This window comes from Eimeria necatrix, genomic scaffold (genome assembly GCF_000499385.1).
Source record: "Eimeria necatrix Houghton genomic scaffold, Enh_scaff6, whole genome shotgun sequence".
NCBI lineage: Eukaryota > Apicomplexa > Conoidasida > Eucoccidiorida > Eimeriidae > Eimeria > Eimeria necatrix.
In genome coordinates, this window is record NW_013651701.1 from 141,290 (window position 1) to 167,250 (window position 25,961).

At 59.3% G+C, this 25,961-nt stretch overlaps 6 protein-coding genes across 6 annotated transcripts; 1 reads left to right on the forward strand and 5 right to left on the reverse strand.

Moving 5' to 3' along the window:
• Positions 1–1,574: 1,574 nt before the first annotated feature.
• ENH_00071720 (hypothetical protein, conserved) lies at positions 1,575–3,630 on the reverse strand (the record flags this gene model as incomplete). The annotated part of the gene is made up of 3 exons (XM_013577328.1): positions 1,575–1,826; positions 2,197–2,297; positions 2,724–3,630. The coding sequence occupies 3 exons, from the start codon at positions 3,628–3,630 to the stop codon at positions 1,575–1,577; spliced, it is 1,260 nt and encodes a 419-aa protein (XP_013432782.1).
• Positions 3,631–4,917: 1,287 nt separating this feature from the next.
• On the reverse strand, positions 4,918–9,635 carry ENH_00071730 (hypothetical protein, conserved; the record flags this gene model as incomplete). The annotated part of the gene is made up of 5 exons (XM_013577329.1): positions 4,918–5,102; positions 7,130–7,234; positions 7,594–8,017; positions 8,272–8,762; positions 9,164–9,635. 5 exons carry the CDS (start codon positions 9,633–9,635, stop codon positions 4,918–4,920), a joined length of 1,677 nt encoding a protein of 558 aa, XP_013432783.1.
• Positions 9,636–12,474: 2,839 nt separating this feature from the next.
• ENH_00071740 (hypothetical protein, conserved) lies at positions 12,475–17,787 on the reverse strand (the record flags this gene model as incomplete). The annotated part of the gene is made up of 3 exons (XM_013577330.1): positions 12,475–12,615; positions 12,849–14,436; positions 14,795–17,787. The coding sequence occupies 3 exons, from the start codon at positions 17,785–17,787 to the stop codon at positions 12,475–12,477; spliced, it is 4,722 nt and encodes a 1,573-aa protein (XP_013432784.1).
• Positions 17,788–17,808: 21 nt separating this feature from the next.
• Positions 17,809–19,961, reverse strand: ENH_00071750 (hypothetical protein; the record flags this gene model as incomplete). Its single annotated transcript, XM_013577331.1, has 2 exons — positions 17,809–18,706; positions 19,897–19,961. 2 exons carry the CDS (start codon positions 19,959–19,961, stop codon positions 17,809–17,811), a joined length of 963 nt encoding a protein of 320 aa, XP_013432785.1.
• Positions 19,962–22,668: 2,707 nt separating this feature from the next.
• On the forward strand, positions 22,669–22,989 carry ENH_00071760 (hypothetical protein; the record flags this gene model as incomplete). The annotated part of the gene is made up of 1 exon (XM_013577332.1): positions 22,669–22,989. One exon carries the CDS (start codon positions 22,669–22,671, stop codon positions 22,987–22,989), a length of 321 nt encoding a protein of 106 aa, XP_013432786.1.
• Positions 22,990–23,015: 26 nt separating this feature from the next.
• On the reverse strand, positions 23,016–25,688 carry ENH_00071770 (zinc finger, ZZ type domain-containing protein, putative; the record flags this gene model as incomplete). The annotated part of the gene is made up of 3 exons (XM_013577333.1): positions 23,016–23,572; positions 23,857–24,876; positions 25,130–25,688. The coding sequence occupies 3 exons, from the start codon at positions 25,686–25,688 to the stop codon at positions 23,016–23,018; spliced, it is 2,136 nt and encodes a 711-aa protein (XP_013432787.1).
• Between the last annotated feature and the right edge of the window lie 273 nt (positions 25,689–25,961).

The following is a 25,961-nucleotide window of genomic DNA, read 5'->3' on the forward strand; positions in this document are numbered from 1 at the left end:
AGTAGCTAGCCGGGGGCAGCTAGCTCAGGGAGAAGCTGCTGCTCGCTAGGGGCCCCAGGAGCCACTGTTAGCCTTCAGGTGTCTGTACAGCTCGCAGCTCTTCTTAATGCATTTCGTCTTAGTTTTGAGCCTGCTGCTGCTGCTGCTGCTGCAGCAACAGCAGCAGCAGCAGCCACTAAGGCGCCAAGAGGCTCTGCCCGCTGCTTCTGCTGTGCCGCAGCAGCTCTGCTGCTGCAGCTCTGCTGCTGCTGCGATGCTGCTGCTGTGCGCGGACACTTGTGCTGCTCTGCCGCCCGCAGTTGCAGCAGCACAATGCTGCTGCTGCTACTGGCCTGAAATAGCATGTCTAGCTAGCTAGCTAGCTGGCTAGCTGGAGAGGATCTGCTGCTGCTTGTGTCTGGTCCCGCTGCTGCAGCACTGCTGCTTATGCTGAGTTGCCTTTTTGCTGTTTGCTTCCTCTACAGGAAAAGATATCTTCAGAGACGCAGCAGCAAACCCTAGCCCAAACCCTAAACCCTAAACCCTAATAAGCCTAATGCCCCGCAGTGGGCCCTTGCTGCTGGCCTGGGCTGCCGGCCACTCTAGCAGCAGCAGCTGCTGCTGCTGCAACGTAGGGCTGTGCTGCTGCGGGCTTTCTCTGCGCTGCTGCAGCGGCTGCTGCTGCTGCAGGACAGGCTGCTGCAGCTCGGGTGTACGTACACCTGGTGAAGGGACTCACTGCGTCAAGAATTGAAATCAGTCGAAGCAAAAAGCGCCTCGCTACCTTTGATGTACTGTTCTGCTGCTGCTGCTGCTGCTGCTGCTGCTGCTGCTGCGCTCTGCAGCAGCGCAGCGCAGCGGCGCCGTAAACGGCTCAGCAGCCCTCGGACTGCATGCGTTTGTGCAGACATTTAGATTATTTCCATTTATATTATTTATATTTATTTTAATTATATTTATTTTATTTTTTTATTTAAATTTGATGAAGTAGTTCTGCATTTAAATGCAATTGCACAGACACTTTGGTCACTGCAGGCCCACTTGCACAGCACATGCTTTCACGTCCCACTTATTTATTTATTATCTTTTCATTATTTATATTTTATTTATTTATATATTTATATATTTATTTATTTATTTATTTATTTACTTAGTTAGTTAGTCAGTTAGTTATAGCCTTATAGGCTTTGGATGCATGCGCTTATTACAGAGCCAAAGACACGGGCATGCAGGTAGGCCATTTGGGTGTTGTTATAATTATAAAGACAAAGACTTAAATGAGGAAATAAATATCTCTTTAGAAACATTAATTATATAATATTTATTTTACAAGTATCTGCACAGTATCCACACATGAGCAGTGGACACGCAGCTCAAGGTAGCAGCAGCAGCAGCTGCTGCTGCTGCTGCTGCAGCAACAGCTGGTCCTGCTGCAGCGCCTTCAGCAGCGCACCCTGCAGCAGCAGGGCCCGCTGCAGCACGGCCTCCTGCCGGAGCAGCGCAGCGGCTGCCCTGCAGCAGCGGGAGCCGCCCTTGCAGCGCCTCCTGCAGCAGCAGCAACAGCTGCTGCTGCTGCTGCTGCTGCTGCTGCGGGACTAGAGGCAGCCCAGGCAGCTGAGGCGGGTGAGGCTGCGGTCCAGCTCCGCGTGGGCCTGCAGCCGCTCCTTCAGAGTCCTGCGGAGATCTGTGTCTGCGCTGAGGCGGCCCCCAGAACTCAAAAGGCATTGTGCTGCTGCTGCTGTCAGCCCTGTGGGGCCCGCGTGGCTCAAAAAGGGGGCCCTGTAGTAAAAGTAGTCCACCCCGGGGTGCGGCACTGCGAACGCCCGCTCCTCTACCACCGGCGACGCCTGCAGCAGCAGCAGCAGCAGCAGCAGCAGCAGCAGCAGTGTAGGAGTAGCAGCAGCAGCAGCAGCAGCAGCAGCAGCAGCAGCAGGAAGAGCAGCGGCAGCAGCAGCAGCGCAGGAGGCGACGGGCGTGGCGGCGAGGATGGAGGCAGACGCAGCAGCAGAGAAACTAGGAGGGACAGCAGCAGCAGCAGCAGCAGCAGCAGCAGCAGCAGCAGCAGCAGCAGCAGCAGCAGCAGTAGCAAAACGACACGAACAAAGAGCCAGCTAAATGCGCGAAAAGAGGCAAATGAGGAAGCAAATAAGGAATAAAAAGGAAAAGGAAAATTAAATAAAAATAAAAATAAAAATAAAAATAAAAATAAAAACTGACTCTTTGTCTCAAGTATTCCCTCCTTAACTCTTGGTACTGATCATAGTTCCAGTGCCGCAGCTTCTTCAGGTCCCAGATGTTGATGGGCACGGGGCCCTCAGCTGCAGCAGCAGCAGCAGCAGCAGCAGCAACCGCGAGCATGCACAAGCAGCAGCAGCAGCAGCAGCGGCGAAAACAGCAACAGCAGCAGCCGCAAGGGCCGCAAGACCAGAGGCAGCAACAACAAAAGCAGCAACAGCAGCAGAAACAACAGCAACAACAGCAGCAGCCCTAAGTATTAGCGAGAGCACCAGCAGCAGCAGTAGCGACAGCAGCAGCAGCAGCAGCAGCAGCGCAGTGTCGGCAATAGGATGCTTCCCAAGCAAGAGGACTCTATGGGGCCCCTTTCTGTCCTCTTTCGAGGCTTGCAGAGTAGTGCAGCAGCAGCAGCAGCAGCAGCGGCAGCAACACCATCATCAGCAAGAATATCAGCAGCAACAGTAGCAGCAGCATCAGCTGCAGCAGCAGCAGCAGCAGGAGCTTCTTACGGGAGAAGAGAGTGACTCTGGCGTCTGTCTCCATGGCCTCGAGGTCCGACTTAGCCCTGGGGCTGTTGCTGCTGCTGCTGCTGCAGCCGCTGCTGCTGCTGCCCATCGGCAGCAGCAGCCTGGGGCTGAGGTCGCTGGGCTTTGGGGAGTTGAGGCTGGGGACTTTATAAGAAGGGGCAGCAGAATTTGCTGGAAGCACTGGGCTGCTGCAGGGGGTTCTCAAGCCGCTGCGGTTGCTGCTGCTGCTGCTGTGGCTGCTGCTGCCGCTGAGGCTGCTGCGCCTGCTGCCTTCGCTGCTGCGGCTGTTGCTGCTGCGCGAACTCAAGCTGCCGCTGCCCCGGCTGTCGTCTTGGGGGGCAGCAGCTGCTACTGTTGCTGTTGCTGCAGCAGCCATGGCTGCTGTGGTCAAGGGGGCGCCCACAGCAACTGCTGCTGCTGCTGCTGCTGCTGCTGCAAGCGGCGTGCTGATAGAAACCCTTTCGCGCTTGGAAGCCGTAGATGAGGAACTGCGCGCGCTGTCTTGCCTTGCTGCTGCTGCTGCTGCTGCAGGCTCAGCAGCAGGCTCTGTTGTTGCTGCTTCTGCTGCTGCTGCCTCTGGCTGCGGCTCTGCTGCGCTGCCCTCGGCAGGAGCTGCTAGTGCAGCATCAGCAGCAGCAGCAGCATCGGAAGCAGCAGCTCCGGCGGCTTGCGCTGCAGCGTCGGCCTCCGCAGCCACCTGCGCGCCAGCGCGGGCTGCAGCTGCTGCTGCGTCAGCAGCAGCAGCAGCAGCATCAGCAGCAGCAGCACTCGCAAACCCCAAGCTGCTGCTGTGGCTCTGCAGCCCCGGGCTGCTCTCAGGCGAAGGGTTGGGCGTGCGGGTCACCTGGGGGCTTTCCTCGGGGGAGCTGGGGGGCTTTGGGGAGGTCATTTCTGAAGAAAAGCAGCAAATAAAGCTTCTAAATGCAAATAATTTAATTAATTTAATTAATTTAATTAAAAAAAAGAAAAAATTACACAAAAACCCCACAAATTGAGCCACTTGCTGCAGCAGCAAACCCCCAGCAGCAGCAAAGGCCACGGAACGGCAGGCGAAGGCGCCTGCGTGCAGCAGCAGCAAATTGCTGCGCAGACAGCAGCAACGAAATTAACAAAAATAAAAAAATAAACAAAAATGAACAAAAACAAACATTAAAAACAAATAATAAACAAAAATAAACATTAAAAACAAATAATAAACAAAAAGAAACAATAAATAAATAAAATTGATAACAAAAACGGAAAAAAAAGAAAACCCGCAGCGGGAATGGCTGGAAAGCAGCAGCAAACGCTGCAGCAAAAGTCTGTGGCCAGCAGCAAAAAGTAAATAAATAAATAAATAAATAAATAAATAAATAGGTAAATAAATAAATAAATAAATAAAATGATAAATAATAAATAAATAAATTAATAAAATAGTAAAAAGAATTTAAATAAATTCGAAGATTTAATTTGACAAAAAGAAGCCTCTCCAGGGGCCCCTTTTTGCCCGTTTTCTTCCAGAAGCAAAAAGCGGCAAAAACTGCAGCAGCAAAAACCACCAAGACACCCCGAAAGGCCCTTTTTGCTGCTGAAAAAGACAATTAAGATCATTTTGAGTTTATAAAACGTTTTTAGAACTTTTTAAAACCCTTTTTGGAACATTTTGGGACTTTTTTGGGACTTTTTGGCACTTATTGGGACTTTTGGACTTTTGAATTTTTGCTTCTTCTGTGCCCCCATTCCCTTGCTGTGAGGGGGATTCGCACAAGTTCAAATTTGGGGGAAAGTGGAGGAGAAGTTTCTCGAAATGGGGCCATTAATGGCATCTTGAAAGGCATTTAAAGTGGAAATAAAGTGGAAATAGAATTTAAAATGAAAATAAAATTTAAAATGAAAAAAGACGCAAATTTTGACCCAAATTTGACCTCTTTTGAGGGCTTTCTGCTGTATGTACGCTTGTGGGGTGTATGTACACTGAAATTTTACAAGTGCGCAGCGAAACAAATAAATATATCCGGCTGCGGATCTGCATTTAATGAAAACATTATTATTTATTTATTTATTTATTTATTTATTTATTTATTTATTTATTAATTTATTTATCTATTTATTTATTGTTGTTTGTTTGTTTATGCGTTCATTTATTTGTGTGAGAGCAAGAAAGAGCACTGGCATCGAAAGATTTGAGTGGTGGCAGTTACTGCTGCTGTTGCTGCTGCTGCTGCTGCTGCTGCTGTTGCTGCTGTTGCTGCTGCATAGGATTATCCTTGATGCTGTTGCTGCAGTTGCTACCCAAGCCGCTGTTTCTGCTGAAGTGGCCCCACTGCCGGCGCAGCGCTGCTTCTCCCACTGCTGCTGCTGCTGCTGCTGCTGCTGCTGCTGCTGCTAAGAGTGTCAGCGGATCTGTGGGCTTTTTTTGCTTCTCCACTTCTCCTCAAGACTTTTAATTTGCTGCTGATCCGAAAATTGCATTAAATGCATTTCTGCTGCAGTTAAGTGCTGCTGCGGCTGCGGGCGGCGGCGGCGGCGAGCCAGCGCTGGCCGCTGGACTGAGGGCTTCCCGGGCAAGAATGGAGTGGAAAGAAAGAAAAAACGAAAATTAACATTTAAATAACAAAAGTATTTAATTATTTTGAGAAAAAGTGCACAAAAAAGCCACAAAACGCGGAAACAGAACACCAGGCACAAGGCTCCAGCGGCTCAGAGGCTCTGGGCTGAGGCTTACCGTGGGTTGTTGTGGAGAGAAGTCCCGGGAGTTGTGTTTGCGGAAATTAAATAATGAAAAGGATTTAATAATAATGAAATAAATTCAAATTAAGGCTTCAAACTCGACCCACAACACACGCAAGCAGCAGCAGCAGCAGCAGCAGCAGCAGCAGCAGCAGCCGAACAGCTGCTGCGAGGCGCCACGGCGAGTCGCGGCCGTGGTTTTCGGGCGATCGCACACTGAAATTGGCGGAATTTGCGAATTCTTTTGGATATTTATCTCCAATTTTGAATTAATTTTATTAAATTTAAATTAATTAAATCAAATGTTTTAAAAAATGGCAATAAGCAGCAGGCAGAGTCGCAGCATCGACGCGGTGTCGTCGCCCAAGGTGTCGGCGGCCCCGCTGCTCCCGCTTCTTCTCTTCTTTTCCTTTCTTTCATCTTTTATCTTTTTTTTTAAAATTAAATTTATTTAAATTAATTAAATTAAATACTTTTAGGGCCTTTTAGAGGCAGCAGTTAGGCCGCATGCCCAGCGGGCCATTCGCCGCTACCCCCTGGCCTCCGCCGACCCTGCTGCTGCTCCTGCCGCTGCTGCTGCTGCTGCGTAGCTGTGGCAGCAGAAGCAGCTGCAGCAGCGGTGCAGCAGCAGCAAAGCGCCGCAGCGAGACACCGCTCCATGGAGAAACAAGCAGCAGCTGGAGAGTTGTCAGCTCCCTCATAAGCTGGCCACTTCGTTGTCCAGCTAGCTACCCAGCTAGCTAGCTAGCTAGCTAGCACAAGTGCAGCAACAGTTCTCCATCAAAGAGGCCGCCTGCAGCAGCAGCGAGCCAGCCGCTTTCTGCAGCTGCAGCAGCAGCCACTGCCGCTGCAGCGGCAGCAGATACAAAAACAGAATCACAAAAGGAAACAAAAGGTTTTGCAAACTTCCCAAAAAACCCCTCAGAGCCACAAAACCCCAACTGAGGCATCCCTAGAAAAGCCCTAATGTGCTGCCCCTCTAAGGCCTCATCATCTGGGGCCCCTGGGGCCCCTGGGGCCCCTGGGGGCCCCCGGGGGGCCCTGGGGGCCCCGAGGGGCCCCTGAGGGGCCCCCTGAGGGGCCCCTACGGGCTCTGCAGTGCTCCTGGGAGCCCCGTGGTGCCCCTGGGGCCCCCTAGAGGCCATGTGGGGCTCCTGGGGGCCCCACAGGAGTCCCATAGGGGCCCCTGTGGGGCCCCCCTATGTGCCCTTTGGGGGGCCCCCCGGGGGGGCCCCCCGAGGGGCCCCTGAGGGCCCCAGCCATGCTGCAAGGCGGGCGAGAGGTGAGGGGAAACGGAAGGCAAAAAGACAAAACAGCAGCAAGTCCCTTATGCTGCTGCTGCTGCACTGCAGCAGCAGCCACACGGGGGAGTCCCAGCAGCAGCGAATGACGCTGGGGGGCTCCACCGCCGAAACAGCAGCAGCAACAGCAGCAGCAGCAACGCCAGGAGGAGAGGCCAAATTCAGCAGCAGCTCTGCTCGCCACAAGCACCCAGCAGCAGCAGCAGCACAAGCAGCAGCAGCAGCAGCACAAGCAGCAGCAGCAGCAGCACAAGCAGCAGCAGCAGCAGCAGCACGCACGGACTGCGCAATGAGCTAGGCCCACTGCTGCTCTCTTTGCTTCTGCTGCTGCTGCTGCTGCTGCTGCTGCTGCTGCTTCTCCGTGTGCTGCTCGCTTACCGCTTTGGCTGTCAAGCACTTGCTGCTGCACAGCCCCTTGAGGCCTTTGGCTTTTGGCAGCAAATGGCTTCCGCGAGAAGAGGGCTGTAGCTGCTGCGCCTGGTGCTGCAGCAGCAAAGCAGCAGACAGCCCCTAGCAGCCCTTGCAAAGCCCAGTGCTGCTGTCTTGCTGCTGCTGCTGCTGCTGCTGCCAGTGCCTGTGCTGCTCCATCTGCAGCAGCAGCAACCCCTCTAGCTCTCTTTATGTGCCCTTACGGGCCCTTTAAGAACCCTTGCTGCACAGAGAGGGCCCCCAGGGGCCCCCAAAACTGGAGCACGGGGGCCCCCTAGGGGCCCCCTGGGGCCCCCTTAGGGCCCCTTAAGGGCCACATAAGGGCCCCTGGGGGCCCCCAGGGGGCCCCCAGGGGGCCCCCTAGGGGCCCCCTAGGGGCCCCCTAGGGGCCCCTTTGAAGTGCATAGACCTACCTACGCAAACAACGCGGACATTGGTGCCGCGGAGCTCGCTGCTGAGTCCCGTTGCTGCTGCTGCTGCTGCTGCTTTTGTTGCTGCGTAGATGGCCTGCCCCGGGGGAGCAGCAGCAGCAACAGCAGAAGTGATAAAGATAATGCGGCTCGGCAGAGAAAAAGAAATGCCAAAGAAAGAAGACAGACAGTCCAGCAGCACGCTGCTGACCCCCGGGGAACCTCCAGTTGCTGCTGCTGCGGCTGCAGCTGCTGCTGCTGCTGGCGCTGCCCCTTCAGCAGCAGCAGCAGCAGCAGCAGCAGCAGAGCCGGTCAAGCTATCTCCCCGCAGCAGCGGCAGCAGCGCATGCGCCACCCTGAGGGCCCCAAAGAAATTAACTGCAAATTCTTCGTTGGCCTCGGAAAGGAAGGCCTCGCGCTCCACTGCCTGCATCAGCAGCAGCAGCAGCAGCAACAGCAGCAGCAGCAGCAGCAGCAACAGCAGAATGAACGGGGAGTGCAGGTCTGCAGCGGCCAGTGCGCTTTCGCCGTGCTTCTTCCCCTGCAATCCCACACTTCTCCCCCTCAACATCATCATCAGCAGCAGCAGCAGCAGCAGCAGTAGCAGCAGCAGCAGCAGCAGCAGCAGCAGCAGCAGCAGCAGCAGCAGCAGGCTACCTGCGCCGGAAACGAAGCCCACACTCCCGCCCCACACACAACCGCGTGCAGCCGGGGGGCCCCCAGGGGGCCCCCCAGGGGGCCCCCCAGGGGGCCCCCCAGGGGCCCCCCAATAAACCCCTGGAGGCTTTTGAGGGCCTCTTCGCTTTCTTTGCTGCTCCGCACGTCCCACTTCAAAGCCACAAACCCGCAACACGCGCAGCACACAGGGGCCCCCACAGGGGCCCCCAAGGGGGCCCCCACAGGGGCCCCCAAGGGGGCCCCCAGAGGGGCCCCCAAGGGGGCCCCCACAGGGGCCCCCAAGGGGGCCCCCAGAGGGGCCTCCAGTGGGGCCCCCAGAGGGGCCCCCACTGAGGTGGGTTTGGGAGCTGCTGCTACGTGTGCAGCTGTATCTTCAGAAGCGGCGTTTCGCTGCTGCTGCTGCTGCAGTTGCTGCTGCTGCTGCTGCTGCTGCTGCTGCTGCTGCTGCTGCTGCTCAGCGCTGCTTTGCAGCTGCAGCGCGCAGCAGCGTAAGCCTGCAGGAAGGCAAAGCCACTCAGCAGCAGCAGCAGCGGGGCCCCGAGGGGCCCTTCCCAGAGGCCCCCTCCTTGCTGCAGCAGCAGCAGCAGCAGCAACCTGCTGCTGCCGTGCAGGGCTAAGATGCGGCCGAGAAGATCTGCAGCACAAATGTACGGTAGGCTGCGAGGAAAGAAGCGCCTGCTGCTGCTGCTGCTGCTGCCGCTGCTGCCGCTGCTGCCGCTGCTGCTGCCGCTGCTGCTGCTGCTGCTGCTGCTGCCAAAGCAAACCGGAAGAGGGAGATGAGCAGCGCGAAGGGCCAGTGCGCCGCTTGCTGCCAGTGCTGCTGCTGCAGCAAAGCCTGGAAAACTTGCGCTGCTGAAGGGTGCAGCAGCAGCAGCAGCAGCAGCAGCAGCAGCACCTGTTGTTATTGCTGCTGCGATAGCAGCGGAGGCCCCCCAGAGGATAAGTAGGGAAGACACAAGAAGAATAGCTTGCAAAGCAGTGCTGCTGCTGCGGTGCTGCTGCTGCTGCTGCTGCTGCTGCTGCAGCTGCACCTCGTAAACGCCTTTCAAGGCCCAGCGGGGCCCACTAGCTCCAACAAGTGCAGCAGCAGCAACAGCAGCAGCAACGGTGTCTGCTGCTGGAGGCCCCTGAGACTGAAGAGCAAGAGCAGCTGCTGCAGCTGCTGCAGCTGCTGCAGCTGCTGCAAAGGCACAAAGAAACGCCACCAACTGAGGCAGCGCGGCAAAGACTGCCTCTCGCACCTGCTGCTGCTGCTGCCGCTGCTGCTGCTGCTGCTGCTGCCGCTGCTGCTGCTGCTGCTCCTCGCCCTTGTGCCGCCGCAGAGGGGGCCCCTGTGGGCACCCCCCCACGCTCTTCAGTGTGCTCATAAGCTGGGGCCCCTCTGGGCGACGCTAGGGCCCCCAAACTTCTGGGAAATGCTCTGGGGTTATCTAGGGGCCCCCCAGGTCTCCTGCTGCTTTTATTCGAGTTGCTGGGGCCCCTGGGTGGCCTTTGGGAGCCCCCCGAGGGGCCCCAGGCGCTCCAGAGGCGGCCCTGGGGGGCCCCCTTAGGGCCTCCTGGCTGGCTGTGCTGCTGGGGGGCCCCCCTAGGCCTGGCGGGCCTTGCGGGTGTCTGGGGGCCCCCTTTGGGTCTTTTGGGGGGTTTCTTTTCTTTATTTACTGATTAAATGAAAACAAGACAGAAGAAGAGGCTTACAAAGCCTCTAGACCTCCTTGGGGGCCCCCCTGAGGGCCCCAAAGGAGGCCCTCAGGGGGGCCCCAAGTACCCTGCTGGGGGCCCCGAGGCGGGGGCCTCTCTCTGGAGCTGTTCGTGGAGCCCTGAGCTGCCCGAGTTCCCATAATTAAGAGCATTTATGTGAAAATTAAGAAGAAAGCGCCTCGAAGTGAATGTGCTGTTACTGTTGCTGTTGCTGCTGCTGCTGCTGCTGCTGCTGCTGCTGCTCTCGGAGCGAACGGCTGCTGCGGCTGTGAGCGCTGCTGCATGCACAAGGGCTCCTCTCGCCCTCCACCGCCACAGTTCCGCCCTGAGGCCCCAGGGTAGGCCCTAAGGGGGCCCCCTACGGCCCCTACGGGGGCCCTACGGGGGCCCCCGCTGGAGGCGCCTAAGGGGGGCCCCTAAAGGGGCCCCTACGGGGGCCCCCATGGGGCTCGGGGGCCCCAAGTTGGACCTCCTGTGGACTGTGTGGGGCCCTTAGATGCGCCATGAGGGCTTTGACGCGTATTGGCCTTCTGAGGGGCCCCCTTTGAACTCTATGAGTCTCGTGAGGGGCCCCCTGTGAACCCTATGGGCTTTCTGAGGGGCCCCCTGTGGGCCCTCTGGGCCTCGAGGGGGGCCCCTCTGGTGGCCCCAAAGGGGTTTGTTGGGGGCCCCCTGGGCATCCCAAGGGGCCCTTTCTGATGGCCCCTGGGGGCCCCTTTGAGCTGCTGCTGCGCCTTTAGAAGGATCTGCTGCTGCTGCTTCTTTAGTGTTTCTGCTGGACCCTCTTGCTGCCTGGAGCTGCTGGCAGCAGCAGCAACAGCTGCAGCGAGGCCTCCAGGGGCCCCTCTTAGGGGCCCTCTTGGGGCCCCCAGGGGCCCCTCTTGGGGCCCCCAGGGGCCCCTCTTGGGGCCCCCAGGGGCCCCTTGGGGCTGGGGTTTAGAGGAAGCAATAAGGGCTTCCTGGGGCTGCGAAGCAGCAGGGAGGGCCCCGCAGCAGCAGCAGCGGAAGGCCTGCTCAAACCCTAAACCCTAAACCCTAAACCCTCGGTGCTTCCAGCTTATTCCTGCTGCAGTTCGTTTTGCTGCTGTTTAAATCTAATAGCAGAAAAAGACTAATTTGGACTTAGAAGTTCCTAAAAGGGCTTTTAAAGGGAAATTTAAAACTAAAAGTAAACTAAAAAGGTGTTTAAAAAGCAAATTGGGATTTAAAATGTTCTAAAAAGGTATTTTTAATGAATCTTAGGACTAGATATGTTCTAAAAAGGTATTTTAAATGAAACTTGGGATAAAAAGTGAACTAAAAAGGTATTTAAAAGACAATTATTAGAGCTAAAAGTGTCCTGAAAAGGTATTTAGAAGACAACTTAAAACTAAAAGCAAACTAAAAAGGTATTTAAATTAAAGAAGCAACTTAGGGCTAAAAGGCTGCCTCTGAGTGGGGCATAAAAGAAGGGCTGGGGCAAGAAGTGGCTGCTGCTGCTGCTGCTGCTGCCGAGGCTCGCTGCAGCAGCAGCAAAAGTTTGCTGCTTGCTGCTGCGCAGTTACTGCCGCTGCAGTTGCTGCTGCTGCAGTTGCTGCTGCTGCAGTTGCTGCTGCTGCAGCTGCTGCAGCTGCTGCACTTCTAGGCCAAAAGCTCCGAGAGGCAGCAAAAACCCTTCCAGCCATCCCTCAAAAATAATGGGGCGGGGGCCCTGCGGGGCGCAGGGGCCTCCGGGGCTCTTCACTGGCGGGCCGCTGCTGCAGCAGCAAGTTGCTGCAGCAGCAAGGCCGCACACGCGCCACGAAGCCCGAATCCCTGCTGCTGCTGCTGCTGCAGCTGCTGCTGCTACTGCAGCAGCAGCTGCTGGTGGTGGTGGTGTGTGCAGCTGCTGCTACTGCTGCTGCTGCTGCACCAGCAGCAGCTGCTGCTGCTGATGGTGGTGCTGCTGCTGCAGCAGCAGCTGCTGCTGCTGCTGCTGGGGCCTAAAGACCCTTTGTGTGTTCCCCTATGGGGCTAGAGAGAAAAGCTGCTCCCCGAGTTAAATTAAATGATCAAGAACGTGACAAAAACACATAAACTTTATTGCGGCCAAGCCGCTGCTGCTGCACCAGCAGCAGCAGCAGCAGCAGCCGCTGCTGCTGCTGCTGGAGACGGTGCGCGGCTGTCAAATACGCAGAACTGCACTCCATATTTTACTTGGACACATATACAGGTAGCAGCAAAAGCAGCACAAGGCGCTGCTGCTGCTGCTGCTGCTGCTGCTGCTGCCAGTAGCCCTATGGGCTGTTTACGGGGGCATTTTGCTGCTCACCTAGCACACCAATACCTGCTGCCTTTCAAAAGACATACAACTGAGCTCAACACGGATTCAAGCCATTGTGTACGCGCCTGCTGCTGCTGCTGCTGCTGCTGCTGCTGCCGCCAGTGCCTGTAAAAAAAGAGCCGCAGCGGAGGCAGGCAAACCCACGGAAAACATACTATCCGGCCTTTCGGCTACTGCTGCTGCTGCTGCTGCTGCTGCTGCTGCCTCTACGGGCAAGGCGGCAGCAGCGCCCGCAGCTCAGCAATGAGGCCTTTTGCTGCTGCTGCTGAAGCATCTCCCCCAAGGCGCAGCGCCGCGTGGAGGCCAAAAGACAAGAAGGAAGACAATGCAGCAACCAAACTTGATATCTGCAGCAGCAGCAGCAGCAGCAGAACACGCAGCAGCAAACACGAATGAGCCTTTGCTTCAGCTGCAGCAACTGCAGCAACACCTCCCTGCCGCTGCTGCAGCAACAAGAGCAGCAGCGTGAGCCGCAGCAGCGTAAACAGCAGCGGCAGCAGCAGCGTAAGCAGCAGCAACAGCAGAGCAGGCAGCAGCAACAGCAGCAGCGTAAGCAGCAGCAGCAGCAGCAGCAACGGACTTGTTGGCTTTGCCCGCTTTTGCCACCAGCAAGTGTTGCTGCTGCAGCAACTAGCGTTCGGAGTGTCTGTGCAAATTCGTTGAGGTGCAGCACGAGCAGCCGCATGAGGCCATGAGCAGCAGCAAGAGCAGCAGCAGCTGCTGCATTTGCTGCTGGTGCACTCCCATCTATCGTTTGGTCCAGCTTGCTGTCTATTCCTAAAACCGGCTGCTGCTGCTGCTGCTGTTGGAGAAGCTGCTGCTGCTGCTGCTGCCTCCGTGCAGCTCGTTGACGCACGCTATAAAATCCTAACCTTTTTAAAATGGTGCAGGAAAGTAGCGGACAGTGCGATTGCTGCTGCTGCTGCTGCTGTTGCTGCTGCTGCTGCTGCTGCTGTCGGCTGCTGCCGCCGAGAGCCCGCACCGGCGCAGGCCGCCGGCCGCAGCACATGCTGCCTAGGCTAAACCCGCTGTTGAGTTTTGCTGCTGCTGCACTCTGCTCTAGAAGCGGCTGCAGACATGCAGAAAGAAAAGCTTCCAGAGACTGCAGCACGAACGTGCATGCTGCTGCAACAAGCTGCTTCTGGGGCCGCGCTGCTGCAGTTGCTGCTGCTGCAGCAAGGGGCTGCACGTGCAGCTGCTCTGCGAGGCCCCGCAGAATTTCCATATGTCGACTAACGAAGAACCCCACAATCATGTAGGGGTCCTGCTGCTGCTGCTGCTGCTGCAGCTGCTGCTGCTGCTGCTGCAGCACGAGCTGCTGCATCTGCTGCGCCACGTGTATGCGGCAGGAAACAGCAAGCAGTCTTCCTGCAACAGCAACAACGCAGTGTCTGCTTTGCATGCAGAGCTGCTTCTGTGCTGCTGCCCACCTGCTGAGGGCGTCTTCGGGTTCTGCGCCCCTGCCGCTGCTGCTGCTGCTGCTGCTGCTGCTGCTGCTGGCAGGAATGGCCGCTACCACCTCCACCAAGTGCACAGCCAAGCTGCAGAAACTCTGAGTTGATATCGGCGACTGCAGCGGCTGCGCCCAGCAGCAAATGCCAGGAGCTTCGGAAGCTAAGCAAAGCTTCAGCAGCGAGACGCAGCCCAAGTGGTCTTCTTTAGAAGAAAGGGGGAAGCACTGGTCGGAAGCTTGCGGCAGCAGCAGCGACTGCTGCAGCAGCAGCAGCACTGTGGGCAGCAGCCGCGGCTGCTCCAGCAGCCACCAGTCCAGCGCGCCCAGCAGCTGCAGCGCGGAGCCCAGCAGCACGCGGTGAGACCCCAGCACCCAAGGCACTCCTGCTGCTGCTCCTGCTGCTGCTGCTGCTGCTGCTGCTGCTGCTGCTCCTGACCCCGCCGGCGCGCTCAGGCTGGACACCGGCGACAGCAGGCCCAGCAGCAGCTGCTGCAGCGAGTCGTTGGCCCGCCAGTCCGCAGCGTGAACCACAGCAGATATTGCATGCAGCACGGACTCAAATGCTGCCCACTGCTGCTGCTGCTGCTGTCCTGCTGCTGCTGCTGCTGCTGCTTCGGGACGCTCACGCAGCAGCGACAACGCGGTCGTCGTCAAGTCCGGCAGCAGGCCGTCGTGCAGTCTGTACACGTTCTGGCCCTCGGGGGCAAAAAGGTTGCTGCAGCAGCAGCAGCAACAGCAGCAGCAGCAGCAACAGCAGCAGCAGCAGCAGTTCACGAGCAGCTCAGGCGCGAGCCGCGGCGAGCAACCAGCGGAAAGCAAAGCAGGCAAAATAGCAGCAGCAGCAGCAGCAGGAAGGAGCCGCCAAGCAGCAGCAAAACAGACTTCGCATAAAGCACCAATGCAAAGACACCGCTAAAGAAGTAAAGAGAGACAGAAACGAGAAGCAGTTTGCTGCCAGCAGCAGCAGCAGCAGCAGCAGCAGCAAACAGTGAAGCACTAAACAGAAAAGAAGAAAAGAATTAAAAAAGCAGAAGACTCAAAAGACAGGTGCTAGAAGCAGCAGCAAAACCTACCGCAAGGCTCCCCGCACGTCCGACCTGAGGGCCAGGAAAGCCTCAGCTTCTTCCTTCCTGCTGCTGCTGCTGCTGCTGCTGCTGCTGCTGAGGCTTGCGGGGAATGCAGAAACCTCCACCAGCCTGCAGGTGACCTTTCGCATCCAGCTGCCTGCGCTTCTCTCGAGCGCTGCTTCGACAGTGGTGAGTTCTTGCTGCTGCTGCAGCAGCAGCAGCAGCTGCTGGGGAGCCGCTGCCGCCGCTGCTGCTGCTGCTGCTGCTGCTGTTGCTGCGGACTGCCTGGCCCGCAGCGCCTGCTGCACTGTGCGGACAGCCTGAGCCATCTTTTCTGCTGCTTCCACTGCTGGCCAGAACCTGTCCTTGGTGGGCCAGGCGCTGCAGCAAAACCAGTGCTGCAGCAGCAGCACGCCGGTGCGCAGTGCTGCGCAAACTGCTGCTTCCTTGCTGCTGCTCACGCGGGTCAGGGCCTCCCGCTGCTGCTGCCTCTGCAGCAGGCGTTCGGGCACTCGCATGTGCTGCTGCTGACGCGCGGGAAGCGCGGCCCGCTGCTGCTGCTGCTGCTGCAGGCGCTGCCCGCCGTCCGCTGCTGCTGCTGCTGCTGCAGCGGGAGGCAGCGGCCACAGCGCGTCGCTGCACAGCGAGCAGCAAAGCCTCCTAAAGGCTGCAGCAGGCATTTGAACTCCTGCTGCTGCTTCTGCTTCCACCAGGGCCAGCACAGCGCAGGTCTCAGCAGCAAAAGCTGTGACTAGGGAGCCCAGGACTCGCGAGGCATGCGCTGCAGCAGACAGTCTCGCGTCTCCCGCTGCTGCTGCTGCTGCTGCTGCTGCAGCGAACGCCGCCGCTGCAGCAGCAGGGTCTTCGCTGCTGCTGCCCGCCAGCTCCGGGTGCAGCGACGAGCACAGGTGAGAGAACAGCAGCAGCCGCTCCACTATGCAGAGCGAGTGTCTTTGGCTTTCCTGCTGCTGCTGCTGCTGCTGCTGCTGCTGCAGCGCAGCGGGAGAGGAGCCCCGGCGCCCCATGTCGTGCTGCTGCTGCAGCGCGACGGACTGCTGCGCGGGCCGCGCGGGCCCCCGCGGCCGCCTGCCGCTGCTGCTGCTGCTGCTGCTGCTGCTGCTGCTGTCGCCGTCCGTGGGCAAATTGCGAGCAGCAAGAAGAGACACTCCCTTAGTCAGCGCTTCTGCTGCTGCTTCTGCTACTTCGCCAGTGAGGTCTGTTGCTGCCAGCAGCGCGTCGGGGGCTTCTGCTGCTGCTGCTGCTAAGGGGGCGCAGCAGCAGCGCCTCTCGAGCCAGCAGCAGGCGCGCAGCAGCTGCAGCAGCGCGGGCAGCAAACAAGTGTCCAGCAGCACCAGCGCAGGCAGCAGCAAACCATCTCCTGCTGCTGCTCCTAACCAGTGGTCCACGCAGCGCAGCACGGCCAGCAGCTGGGGCGCAGCAGCTTTGAGTTTGTCGAGCCTGGGGGCTGCGGCCTCCGGCTGCTGCTGCTGCTGCTGCTGCTGCTGCTGCTGCTGCGGCAGGCCGAGGAGGTCCTGCTGCAGCCCCGGAGGCCCCGCTGCTGCTGCTGCTGCTGCAAGGAAGCGGCTCGCAGCCCCCAGCAGCGGCTGCAGCACCAGAGGGTCACCTGCTGCAGCAAGAAGCCGACACAAAGAATCCCCATCTAGCTGCTGCGCCCTCGGCACTGGCAGCTGCCGCTGCTCTCTTAGCGGCAGCGGGCAAATAAAGCCTTGCTGCTGCTGCACACAGTCTGCGCATGCAGACAGCAGCTCGAGGGCAGCTTTGCCTGCTGCTGCCACCAAGACTGCGGCGCCTCCCGCTGCAGCAGCAGCAGCAGCAGCTGCTGCTGCTGCTGCAGGAGCAGCAAGCGCAGCCTCAAAGGCGCCGCCGCTGCAGCAGCGCGAAAGAAAAGACACGGCGTCCAGCTCCCCCAGAGGCAGCATCAAGTCGTAGCGGATGGCTTGTGCTGCTGCTGCTGCTGCAGTTAGTGTGGGGTCCAGTGCAGCAGCAGCAACAGCTGCGCAGTTCGCGAGCCAGCTGCTGCTGCCGCTGCTGCTGCTGCTGCTGCCGTGCAGCAGCAGCAAACACGCCGTGCGCGAAACTTCATTTATTAGCGGCCTAATCCCCGGCTGGGCGTCTAGGCCTGGCACAGATAAGGCCAGCAGCAGCAGCAGCAGGAAGCGGGAGACAGGCAGCAGCAGCTGCTCGCGAGACACCCACCTGAAGGTCTGCTGCTGCAGGTGGTCCCCGCCGGCAGCAGCAGCAGCAGCAGCGGCTGCTGCCTCTCGCAGCGTCGCCGCGGCGGCTGCTGCTGGGCAGGTAGCAGCAGCAGCCGCCAAGGCGCTGCTACCTGTCGTGCTGCAGCTGCTGCTGCTGCTGCTGCTGCTGCTTCTACTCGAAAAACAGTGAATTGCTGCAGGCCTCATGATGCAGCGCCGCAGCGTCTGAGCAGCAAACAAGCAGGAGGAGCTGGAGAGCGCCTGGGCGAGCAGCTCGTGCCCCCGCTGCTGCAGCAGCAGCAGCTGCTGCTGCTGCTGCTGCGGCAGTGCTGCTGCTTCAGTTGACAGCAGCGCCTCCACTGCGTCTGCTGCCTTCTCACAAATCCCCCGCAGCAGACACAAAGAAGCAGCAGCAACATGAGGAGAAATGCGCGTGTCTTTGGGCCAGTAGAGCCCGCAGGGGTGCTGCGGCCTCTTGGTCCTCGGCTGCTGCTGCTGCTGCTGCTGCTGCTGCAGCAGCTGCGGTGGGGGCAGCAGCCGCTGCTGCTGCCACTCTAGGGCGTCGGTACACGGCAGCAGCGCCTCTGCAGCAGCAGCAGCTGCTGCTGCTGCGCCTGACCCTTCCTGCAGCACAGGCACTTGGGAAGAGACGGGCAAGCGTGCAGCGCCATCAGCAGCAGCCAGGAGCAGCCGCAGCAGCTCCTGCTGCTGCTGCTGCTGCTGCTGCTGCTGCTGCGGAGGCGGCCCCAGGGCCGACGGGACGGAAATTGTTCGATACTTCATCGGCGAGTGGAGACACCACCCCTACTGCCGTTGCTTCCGCGACTCCGTGCTGCTGCTGCTGCTGCTGCTGCTGCTGCTGCAGAGCGCTGCTGCTGCTGCTGATGCGGGCTGCTGCACGTGCTCTACTGCGCGCACGTATCTCTGCTGGCGCAGCTGCTGCGACATTGTCACTGTGAAGTCTCTAAGCAGCTGCTGACGTGGCTGCTGCTGCTGCGCAGAGCCGCTGCTGCTGCTGCTGCTGCTGCTGCTGCTGCTGCGATGGCGGCGCTGCTTCCAATGCGTGTCCCCCTGCGGGCGTACTGGCCCCGCAGCAAATAAAAAAGAAACAAAAAGGGACGGGGGGCAGTCTAAGCTGCTGCTGCTGCCTGTGTCCGCAGCAGCAGCTGCGGCGCAGGTAGAAAGCTGCACAAATAGCAGCAGCAGCAGCAGCAGCAGCGGCCAGCCCGCTGCTGCTGTGGGCTCTTGCGCGCTGCTGTTTAGAAAGGCTCCCGGGACATTCCGAGGGGCCTTGAATGTGCTGCTGAGCTCAGAGCGTGCTGCGGGGGCTGCTGCTGCGTTTACTGCTGCTGCTGCTGCCGGCGCTGCTGCTGCTGCTGCTGCTGCTGCTGCTGCTGTTTCTCCGTGCCGGGAGCTGCTGGGGCCTGTCTCCTCGCCGCAGCTGCCTGCGCATTTTATCTGCTGCTGCTGAGACAGAAGAGAGCCTGTCTTGGGCGCGAGAGGAGCGGGCAGTGGCGGGGCCAGACAGACACCCCCAGCTGTACATACACCCGGTGGCCGCGGGGCAGCAGCAGCAGCCCGCCGCTGCAGCACCGCCGGAAGCCTAACAAGTCCCAGAGATTCTGCGAAGTCTCCAGCTAGCCTTGAGCTGCGGGTAAAAGCAGCACAGATCTCTGCTGCTCCCGACGGGGGCGCTCGCGCTCTGCGTACAACCCCACACGAGCAGCAGCGGCAGCGGCAGCAGCAGCAGCCCGCTGCTGCTGCTGCTGCACACTGCCAACCCGTTCGGCCACGCGTCTGCGCCCCTTTTCCCCTAAGTTTTCCCTTTCCTTTCAATCAATCTTATTTTTATTATTTAATTTGTTGAAACAGCTTTTAGCTGCGCGTTTGAGCGGCTGCTGCAGCGGGAACGCGGCCCGCGAGCACCCGCTGTGAACGCTCCCCGCATGAAGCCGCTGCTGCCATCGAACGGGGAAGCTTTGGCCCACTGCTGCTTCTCTTTTGCATTCTTTTTTATTTATTTATTTATTTTTAATCATTATCTGCCCCAAAAAAATTTATTTGCTGCAGATCCCGGCAGAAACAGCGGCGTACTCGCGCCGCGCCGCCCGTTGCAGCCGACCCAGCTGAACCGCCGCTCCCGCAGCAGCAGCAGCAGCAGCAGCGGATGCAGCAGCAGCAGCTGCTGCAGCAACGGAAATATGCTGCGAGGCAATTTGTTTTTGTTTTATTGTCTTGTTTGGCTGTCTGGGGCTGCACAAGCAGCAGCCGCTCGCTCGTCTGCTGCCGAGCCTCCCTGTTGAGTCCCCCAGGGCGATCGACGCGGGGCCACAAAAGACTTAGCCGCAATTTAGTCGAATTAGCCACTGAACTGCTGCTGATTTTAATTAATTATTCTTTTTAGAAGTTTATTGGCCAAAACTGCGCGAGAAAAGCCCCAAATTTCCCCTAAAATGGCCCGGGGTACACTTGGCCACGAGAGCCCCGCTTGTCCCCTGTGCCAGACTCGCTGCAGCAGAAGCACTGCAGCAGCTAGCCACAGCTAGCCACAGCTAGCAGCAGCTAACCACAGCAAGCTACAGAGAGCTGCGTTTAGGCAGCAGCTTGCAGCCAGAAGCTCCCCCAGCCCGGGGTCGAGCCGGCTCGTGCTGCAGCTGCTGCAGCTGCTGCAGCAGCAGCAGCTGCTGCTGCTGCTGCAGCTCGCCTCACTGCGCCTCTACCCACTAAAAGTGCCGTAGTTTCGGGGGCCCGGGCCCTCTGGGGGGCCCTCAGAGGCTGCGGGCTTTACCAGAAGCAGCAAAAGCTGGGGACTTGGAAATAAAAGCAAGTCTAGAGCTGGCAGCTAGCAGCAGCAAGCTGCTGCTCCCCTGCTGCTGCAGGGGCCCCCCGCACCCCCAGCTAAGGGCCCCCTGGGGAGATAACCCTCGCTGCAGCCCCAGAGGGCCCCAAGGCCTCATTAGGAGGTTTAAAGGCCCTTTTGGAGGCCCCAAAGGGCCCATTAGGGGGCCCCAAATGGCCCATCAGGGGGCCCCATAGGGGTCTCTTGGGGGGCCCCCAAGGGCCCCTTATGGGGCCCCAAAGACCCACTTCAGGGGGCCATTCGGCAGCCACTAAATGGTACTCTTTGCGGGGCCCTGGAGGCCCTTTGGGAGGCCCCAAAGGGCTCTTCAAGAGGCCCAGTTTGGCCCTTTAAAAGACCCTTTGGGGCCCCTCAAAGGCCTAAAAGCTGGCAGCTTTAAAAGGCTTCACAAGCCATTCCCGCTGCAGCAGCAGCAGCAGCAGCAGCAGCAGCAGCTCTGCTGTAGTTTCTGCCTTAAAAAGGGGAGTGCCGAGCCCCGCGGGACCAAGAGTTTCTCTTTAGCTCTATTTAGCCCTATAACGCCCTTCTAAGAGCCGGAAGCATTGCTACTGCTGCTGCGCTGCTGCTGCTGCGCTGCTGCTGCTGTGCAGCTGCTGCCGTGCTGCTGCTGCTGTGCTGCTGCTGCTGTGCTGCTGCTACACCGGGCTTGTAGCTAGCTGCGGGCGCTCCCGCCCGTGCTCGGAGGTGCAGCTGCTGCTGCAGCAGAGCTGCCGCTCCTGCTGCTCCTGCTGACTGCTGCTGCTGCTGCTGCAGCAACGACCCCCAGGCTCCCCAGTACTCAGCAGCTCACTGCAGCAATTTAAACCATAATTTAACAAACCCACATATAAGCCAGGGAGCTGCAGGCAAAGCTGCATGCTGCTTAGGCATTAAGGCGCATGCAGGCGCCCATGGGCATTTGGGTAAGAGAGGCAGCTAGCTGCAGCTAGCTGTGGCTAACTGCAGCTAGCCGTGGCTAGCTGCAGCTACCCGTGGCTATCTGCAGCTATCTGTGGCTGCCTACGGCAAGCTGTGGCTATCTGTAGCTAGCCGTGGCCAGCTGTAGCTAGCCGTGGTTATCTGCAGCTACTTGCAGCTAGCTGCAGCTAGCTGTGGCTAGCTGTAGCTAGCTGCAGGCTCAGGCCTGAGAGGGGCGCTTCAATAGGACTGGCTGGGGAGGCCTCTGCTGCTTCATGCACTAATGGAGGCCCAATGTAGCCACAGCAGCAAATGCTGCTGGGGTACATCCAGGGCCTCGTAGCAGCAGCGCAGCAGCAGCGCCGCAGCAGCGCAGCAGCAGCGCAGCAGCAGCGCAGCAGCAGCGTGGGCCGCGCCTCTTGGACCAGCGGAAGCTGCGGAGGGCCGGGGGCCCTTAGGGGCCCTCGCTGGCCTTAGGGGCCCCCGGGCATGGCTGGGGGGCCCCCTGGGGCCCTTTGGGGGCCCCCAAAGGGCTCCCAGGGGCCCTTTGGGGGCCCCCTATGAACAGGTACCTTTGGTGGGCCCTTCAGTTTAAACTATATCTGTCTTAAGCTGCTTATGGCTGGCCTTTGGGGCCCCTTTCGCTGCTGCTGCTGCTGCACTGCAGTTTCTGTTCCCAGCAGCAGTTTGCTGCTGCAGCCTGGGTGTAGCAGCAGCAGTTTGCTGCAGCAGTTTGCTGCGCTGCTGCAGTCTTTAAAGGCCCCTTCTCGGCAGCTAAAACAATTCTTGGGGGCCCCTAAGAAGGGCCCCCAAAAGTACCCAAAAGGGGCCCCTGATGGGCCTCAAGAAGACCAGAAGAGGCCCCTTTAGGGCCTCTTTTGGGGCCAAAAGAGGCCCCATTAAGACCCCGGGGGGCCCCCTGTGGGGTACAGAAGCAAGAAGCGTACCTGTCTGCTGCTGCTTGCTTCTTTGTTGCTTTGCTGCTTTGCTGCTTTGCTGCTTTGCTGCTTTGCTGTTGTGCTGCTTTGCTGCTTTGCTGTTGTGCTGCTGTGCTGCTCCCTCTATTTGTTTGCTGTGCTGTTTTGCTGCTTTGCTGCTGTGCTGCTGTGCTGCTGTGCTGCTCCCTCTATTTGTTTGCTGTGCTGTTTTGCTGTTTTGCTGCTTTGCTGCTGTGCTGCTGTGCTGCTGTGCTGCTGTGCTGCTCCCTCTATTTGTTTGCTGCCTGTTTGTCTCTTCTTCAACTCGACAGCAAAAGAGCAATAACGCCCAAAGGCAAAAGGAGTCAGTTTGCTGGCGCCCACATGATCAGTGTTGCTGCTGCTGCAGCAGCAACAGCAGCAGCAGCAGCGCTCCACAATGCTGCTGCTGCCGCAACAGCAACATGGGCTGTTGCCTCGGAGATTCAGGATACCCCTGATAACCCGCACTTCCAGGAAGCACCAGACAGAAGGTCTGCTGCTGCAGAAGCAAAAGCTGCACGCATTCGATCCGCTGCTGGCAACTTGCCGCTGCTGCTGCTGCTGCTGCTGCTGCTGCCACAATTCGGCCATCACTCAAGAGTCTATTGCCTGAGTCTCGTGAGGCGCCGTGTCTTGGTAGTGCATTAAAATCCATTGCAGTATTTGGTTGCTGCAACAGCAGCAGCAGCAGCAAGAGCAGCAGCAGCAGCAAGGGCAACCAACCCACCATGATCCAAAGACAAGAACGGCTCAGGCCAAAAATATGACAAACGAAAAAGCCCGGGGAAAGTCAGAGCAGCAGAAGCCGGATAGTAGAAGCAGCAGCGAGCAGCAGCAAGCAGCAGCAAGCAGCAGCTAGGTGCAGCAAGCAGCAGCAGGCAAAGCGCCGCAGTAAGATAGCAGCAGCAGGTAAAAGGGCAAGGAAACAGCAAAAAAGAACCGCCGCGGATGAATCCCAAGGAAACAATCGCCAGCAGCAGCAAAGCAGCAAACAGAGGCAGCAGCAGACACAAACAGCAGCAGCAGCACAGGGGCCATCAGCGCCCAGCAGCAGCGCAACGGGAACAGCAGCGCGGCGAGGCTGGCGAGCCGCAGCAGGCGAAGAGCAGAAAACGGAAAGCCCCGCAGCAGCAGCCACGCAAGCAGCAGCAGCAGCAGCAGCAGCAGCAGCAGCAACAGCAACAGCAGCAGCAACAGCAACTGCAGCAGCAGCAGCAACTGCAGCAGCAGCAGCAGCCACTGCAGCAGCAGCAGCAGCAGCAGCAATGAAGTCCCTGCAAGCTTACACAGACAGTTCAGGGTGCATGCGCTTCATCTTGTTCAGGCTCTGCACCCACCAGTCCGCCCGCGAAGGCTCCACCAGCAGCAGCCGGTGGCTGCCGCTGCAGCAGCGCAGCACATGAACGCGACCGCAGGGCAGCAGATTCAGTAGCAGCAGCAGCAGCAGCAGCAACAGCAACAGCAGAAACGACAGCTGCAACGGCACTTGTCGCGGCGGCGACGACAGCTGCAGCAGCAGCAAGAGCAGCAGCACAGCAGCCGCAGCAGCAGCAAGAGCAGCAGCAGCAGCAAGAGCAGCCCCAGGGAGAACAGCAGCAGCAGCAGCCGCCGCTGCAGCAGCAGCAGGAGGGGCGGCTCACGCGTGGTGGGAGTGGAAGCGCGGGGGCTTTGCTGCTGCAGTGGCCCTGCACTTGCCGCACAAGTCGAAGTTTGCTGCTGCTGCTGCCCAGCAGTCCAGACACTTGAAGCGCGGCCCCACAATCGGCAGCTGGCCGCAAATGTGGCAAATCACTCCGTAGTGTACGAACACCTCGGGCTCCAGCAGCCACGGCCGCAGCAGCGCGCCCTCCAGCTGTACGTACACCCCAGCAGCAGCAAACAAAAGCTGCCACGAGCCAGCTAGCAGCAGCAAACTTGAACTGCCACAAGCCAACTAGCAGCAGCAAGTCACCAGCAACGCGCCCGACCCAACTGCTTCATTTAATGGCCACGAGGCCCCACTGGGGCCCCACAGGGGCCCCACAAAGGGCCCCACAGGGGCCCCACTGGGGCCCCACAGGGGCCCCACCAAGGGCCCCACAGGGGCCCCACAAGGGCCCCACAGGGGCCCCACAAAGGGCCCCACAGGGGCCCCACAGGGGCCCCACAGGGACCCCACAGGGGGGGGGGCAGGGGCTGTGGGGCAGTGTGGTGTAGCTACACCCGGAGTGCATGCATGCAGAAGTACCTCTTCTGGGTCATCAAGAGCGCTTGAGGGTTCTCGGCTGTCTCGGGGAACGGGAACAGCAGCAGCAGCAACAACAGCAGCAGCAGCAGCAGCAGCAGCCCTCTCGCTGGCCGTCTGCGCCTCTTCGGAGGCTCCCCTAGCCGCGTCCACGGCAGCGTCCGGGGCTGCCTGCGGCTGCTGCTGCTGCTGCTGCGGCGGCTGCTGCTGCTGCTGCGGCTGCTGCTGCTGCTGCTGCTGCGGCTGCAGCAGCAGGCGGTGCCTGCTGCTGGGCCCCTGCAGCAGCGGCAGCGGCGCAGCCACGGGCTCGGGGTCTCTGCTGAAGTCCGGCAAAACCTCTTCATCTGTTTCCATTTCTTCCGCAGGATTATCTCCTCTGTTTCTGCTGAGGGCCGGGGGGGGGGGCCCCCTTCTCCAGACGGGGCCCACGTTGAGGGGCCCCTCATCGGTGTCGCTGGGCACTTCTTCGTCCTCCCATGCTGCTGCTGCTGCTGCTGCTGCTGCTGCTGCTGCTGCTGGGGCCGGGGGGCGGGGGGGCCCCTGCTGCGCGCGCGCCCAGAGCTCGTCCGCCTTTGCTGCTGCAGCAGCAACGCGAACGTCAACTGTGAGGTGCAGCGGCAGCAGCTGGGGGGCCTCTCTGTGCAGCAGCAGCAGCAAAGTTTTGCTGCTGAGGGGCAGCGAGTCCGTGGCAGCACCTGGGGGGCCCCGGGCTATCAGAAAGTGGGGAGGACTTTTAAAAGATTTATCTTTTTCAAATTCTGCCACTTCCTGGTCTCTTCTTGCTGCTGCTGCTGGGTACTTGAGGTGTACGTACAGGTGCACCGGCCGACACACCGGAGGCAAAGAAGAAAAAGCAGATCGACATAAAGGACAAAAAGAAATGTCGTAGATGTTCATCGACCGGTACGCGCACCAGAAGCAAAACAAGTGGCCTGCAGCAGCAGCAGCAGCAGCAGCAGCAGCGGCAGCAGCGGCAGCAGCAAACGCGGGATGCAGCCTCGAGCGCAGCGCGCCGCAGTGAAAGAAACCGCAGCAGCAGCAGCAGCAGCAGCAGCAGCACGGCAAAGCAGCAAGAGGAGGCCGCAGCAGCAACCTCTGAGGCACTCCGTTGAGAGCAACGGCTGCGACTGTAACGCAACAGCAGCAGCAACAGCAGCAACAGCAGCAGCAACAGCAGCACCGTACCGCACTGCAGCAAAACGGGCTTCTGCAGCAAGTCGCAGCAGACGCAGCAGATAAGCTCTCGGTGTATTTCCTCTACCTGGTCTCCCTTTTTATCTGCGGCTGCGGTTTCTCCTGGTGCTGCAGTTGGTGCTGCTGCTGCTGCTGCTGCTGGTACTGCTGCTGCAGCTGTTGTGGCAGCTGGGGCTGCCGGCGCTGCTGCTTCGCCCGAAGGAGCAGCACTGGGCTGTGCTGCTGCCTCTGCTGCTGCCGCGCCGCCCTCAGCTGCTGCTGCAGGTGCTGCTGCTTGAATAGTTAAAAGGGAGGTCTCTAAAAGCCTTGCTGCTGCTGCTGCTGCTGTGTCTCCCGTTAGAGGCGCGGTTGCTGCTGCTGGCGTTGCTGCCGGTGTTGCAGCTGCCGTTGCTGCTGCCGTTGGTGCTGCTGTTGCTGCTGCTGTTGCTGCTGCTGTTGCTGCAGCATCCTGACTCCCAGCCTGGAGCGTCTCTTGTGCAAGGCGCAGCACAAAGCTCGCCTCTTCTGCTGCCAGACCCTCTCGGGGCCCCCCCGACTGCGCCTGCCCCATCAGCTGCTGCTGCTGCTGCTGCTGCTGCTGCAACTGATGCCCCTGCGGCCGCAACACAGAAGCAAAGACCACTGCAGCAAACTATATTCAGGCCACAAGCCCCAGCCCCTCCACCCCTAAACCCCAGACCTAAACCCCAGCTCACCGCACTGGCTTGGGGACTTGCGGAGCGGCTGCAGCAGCTGCAGCAGCAGCAGCAGCAGCAAGGAGGCAAGAGCGCAGCAATATCCCTGCCAGCTGCAGCGCTGTGGCCTCAGGAAGGGCCCCCTGAGC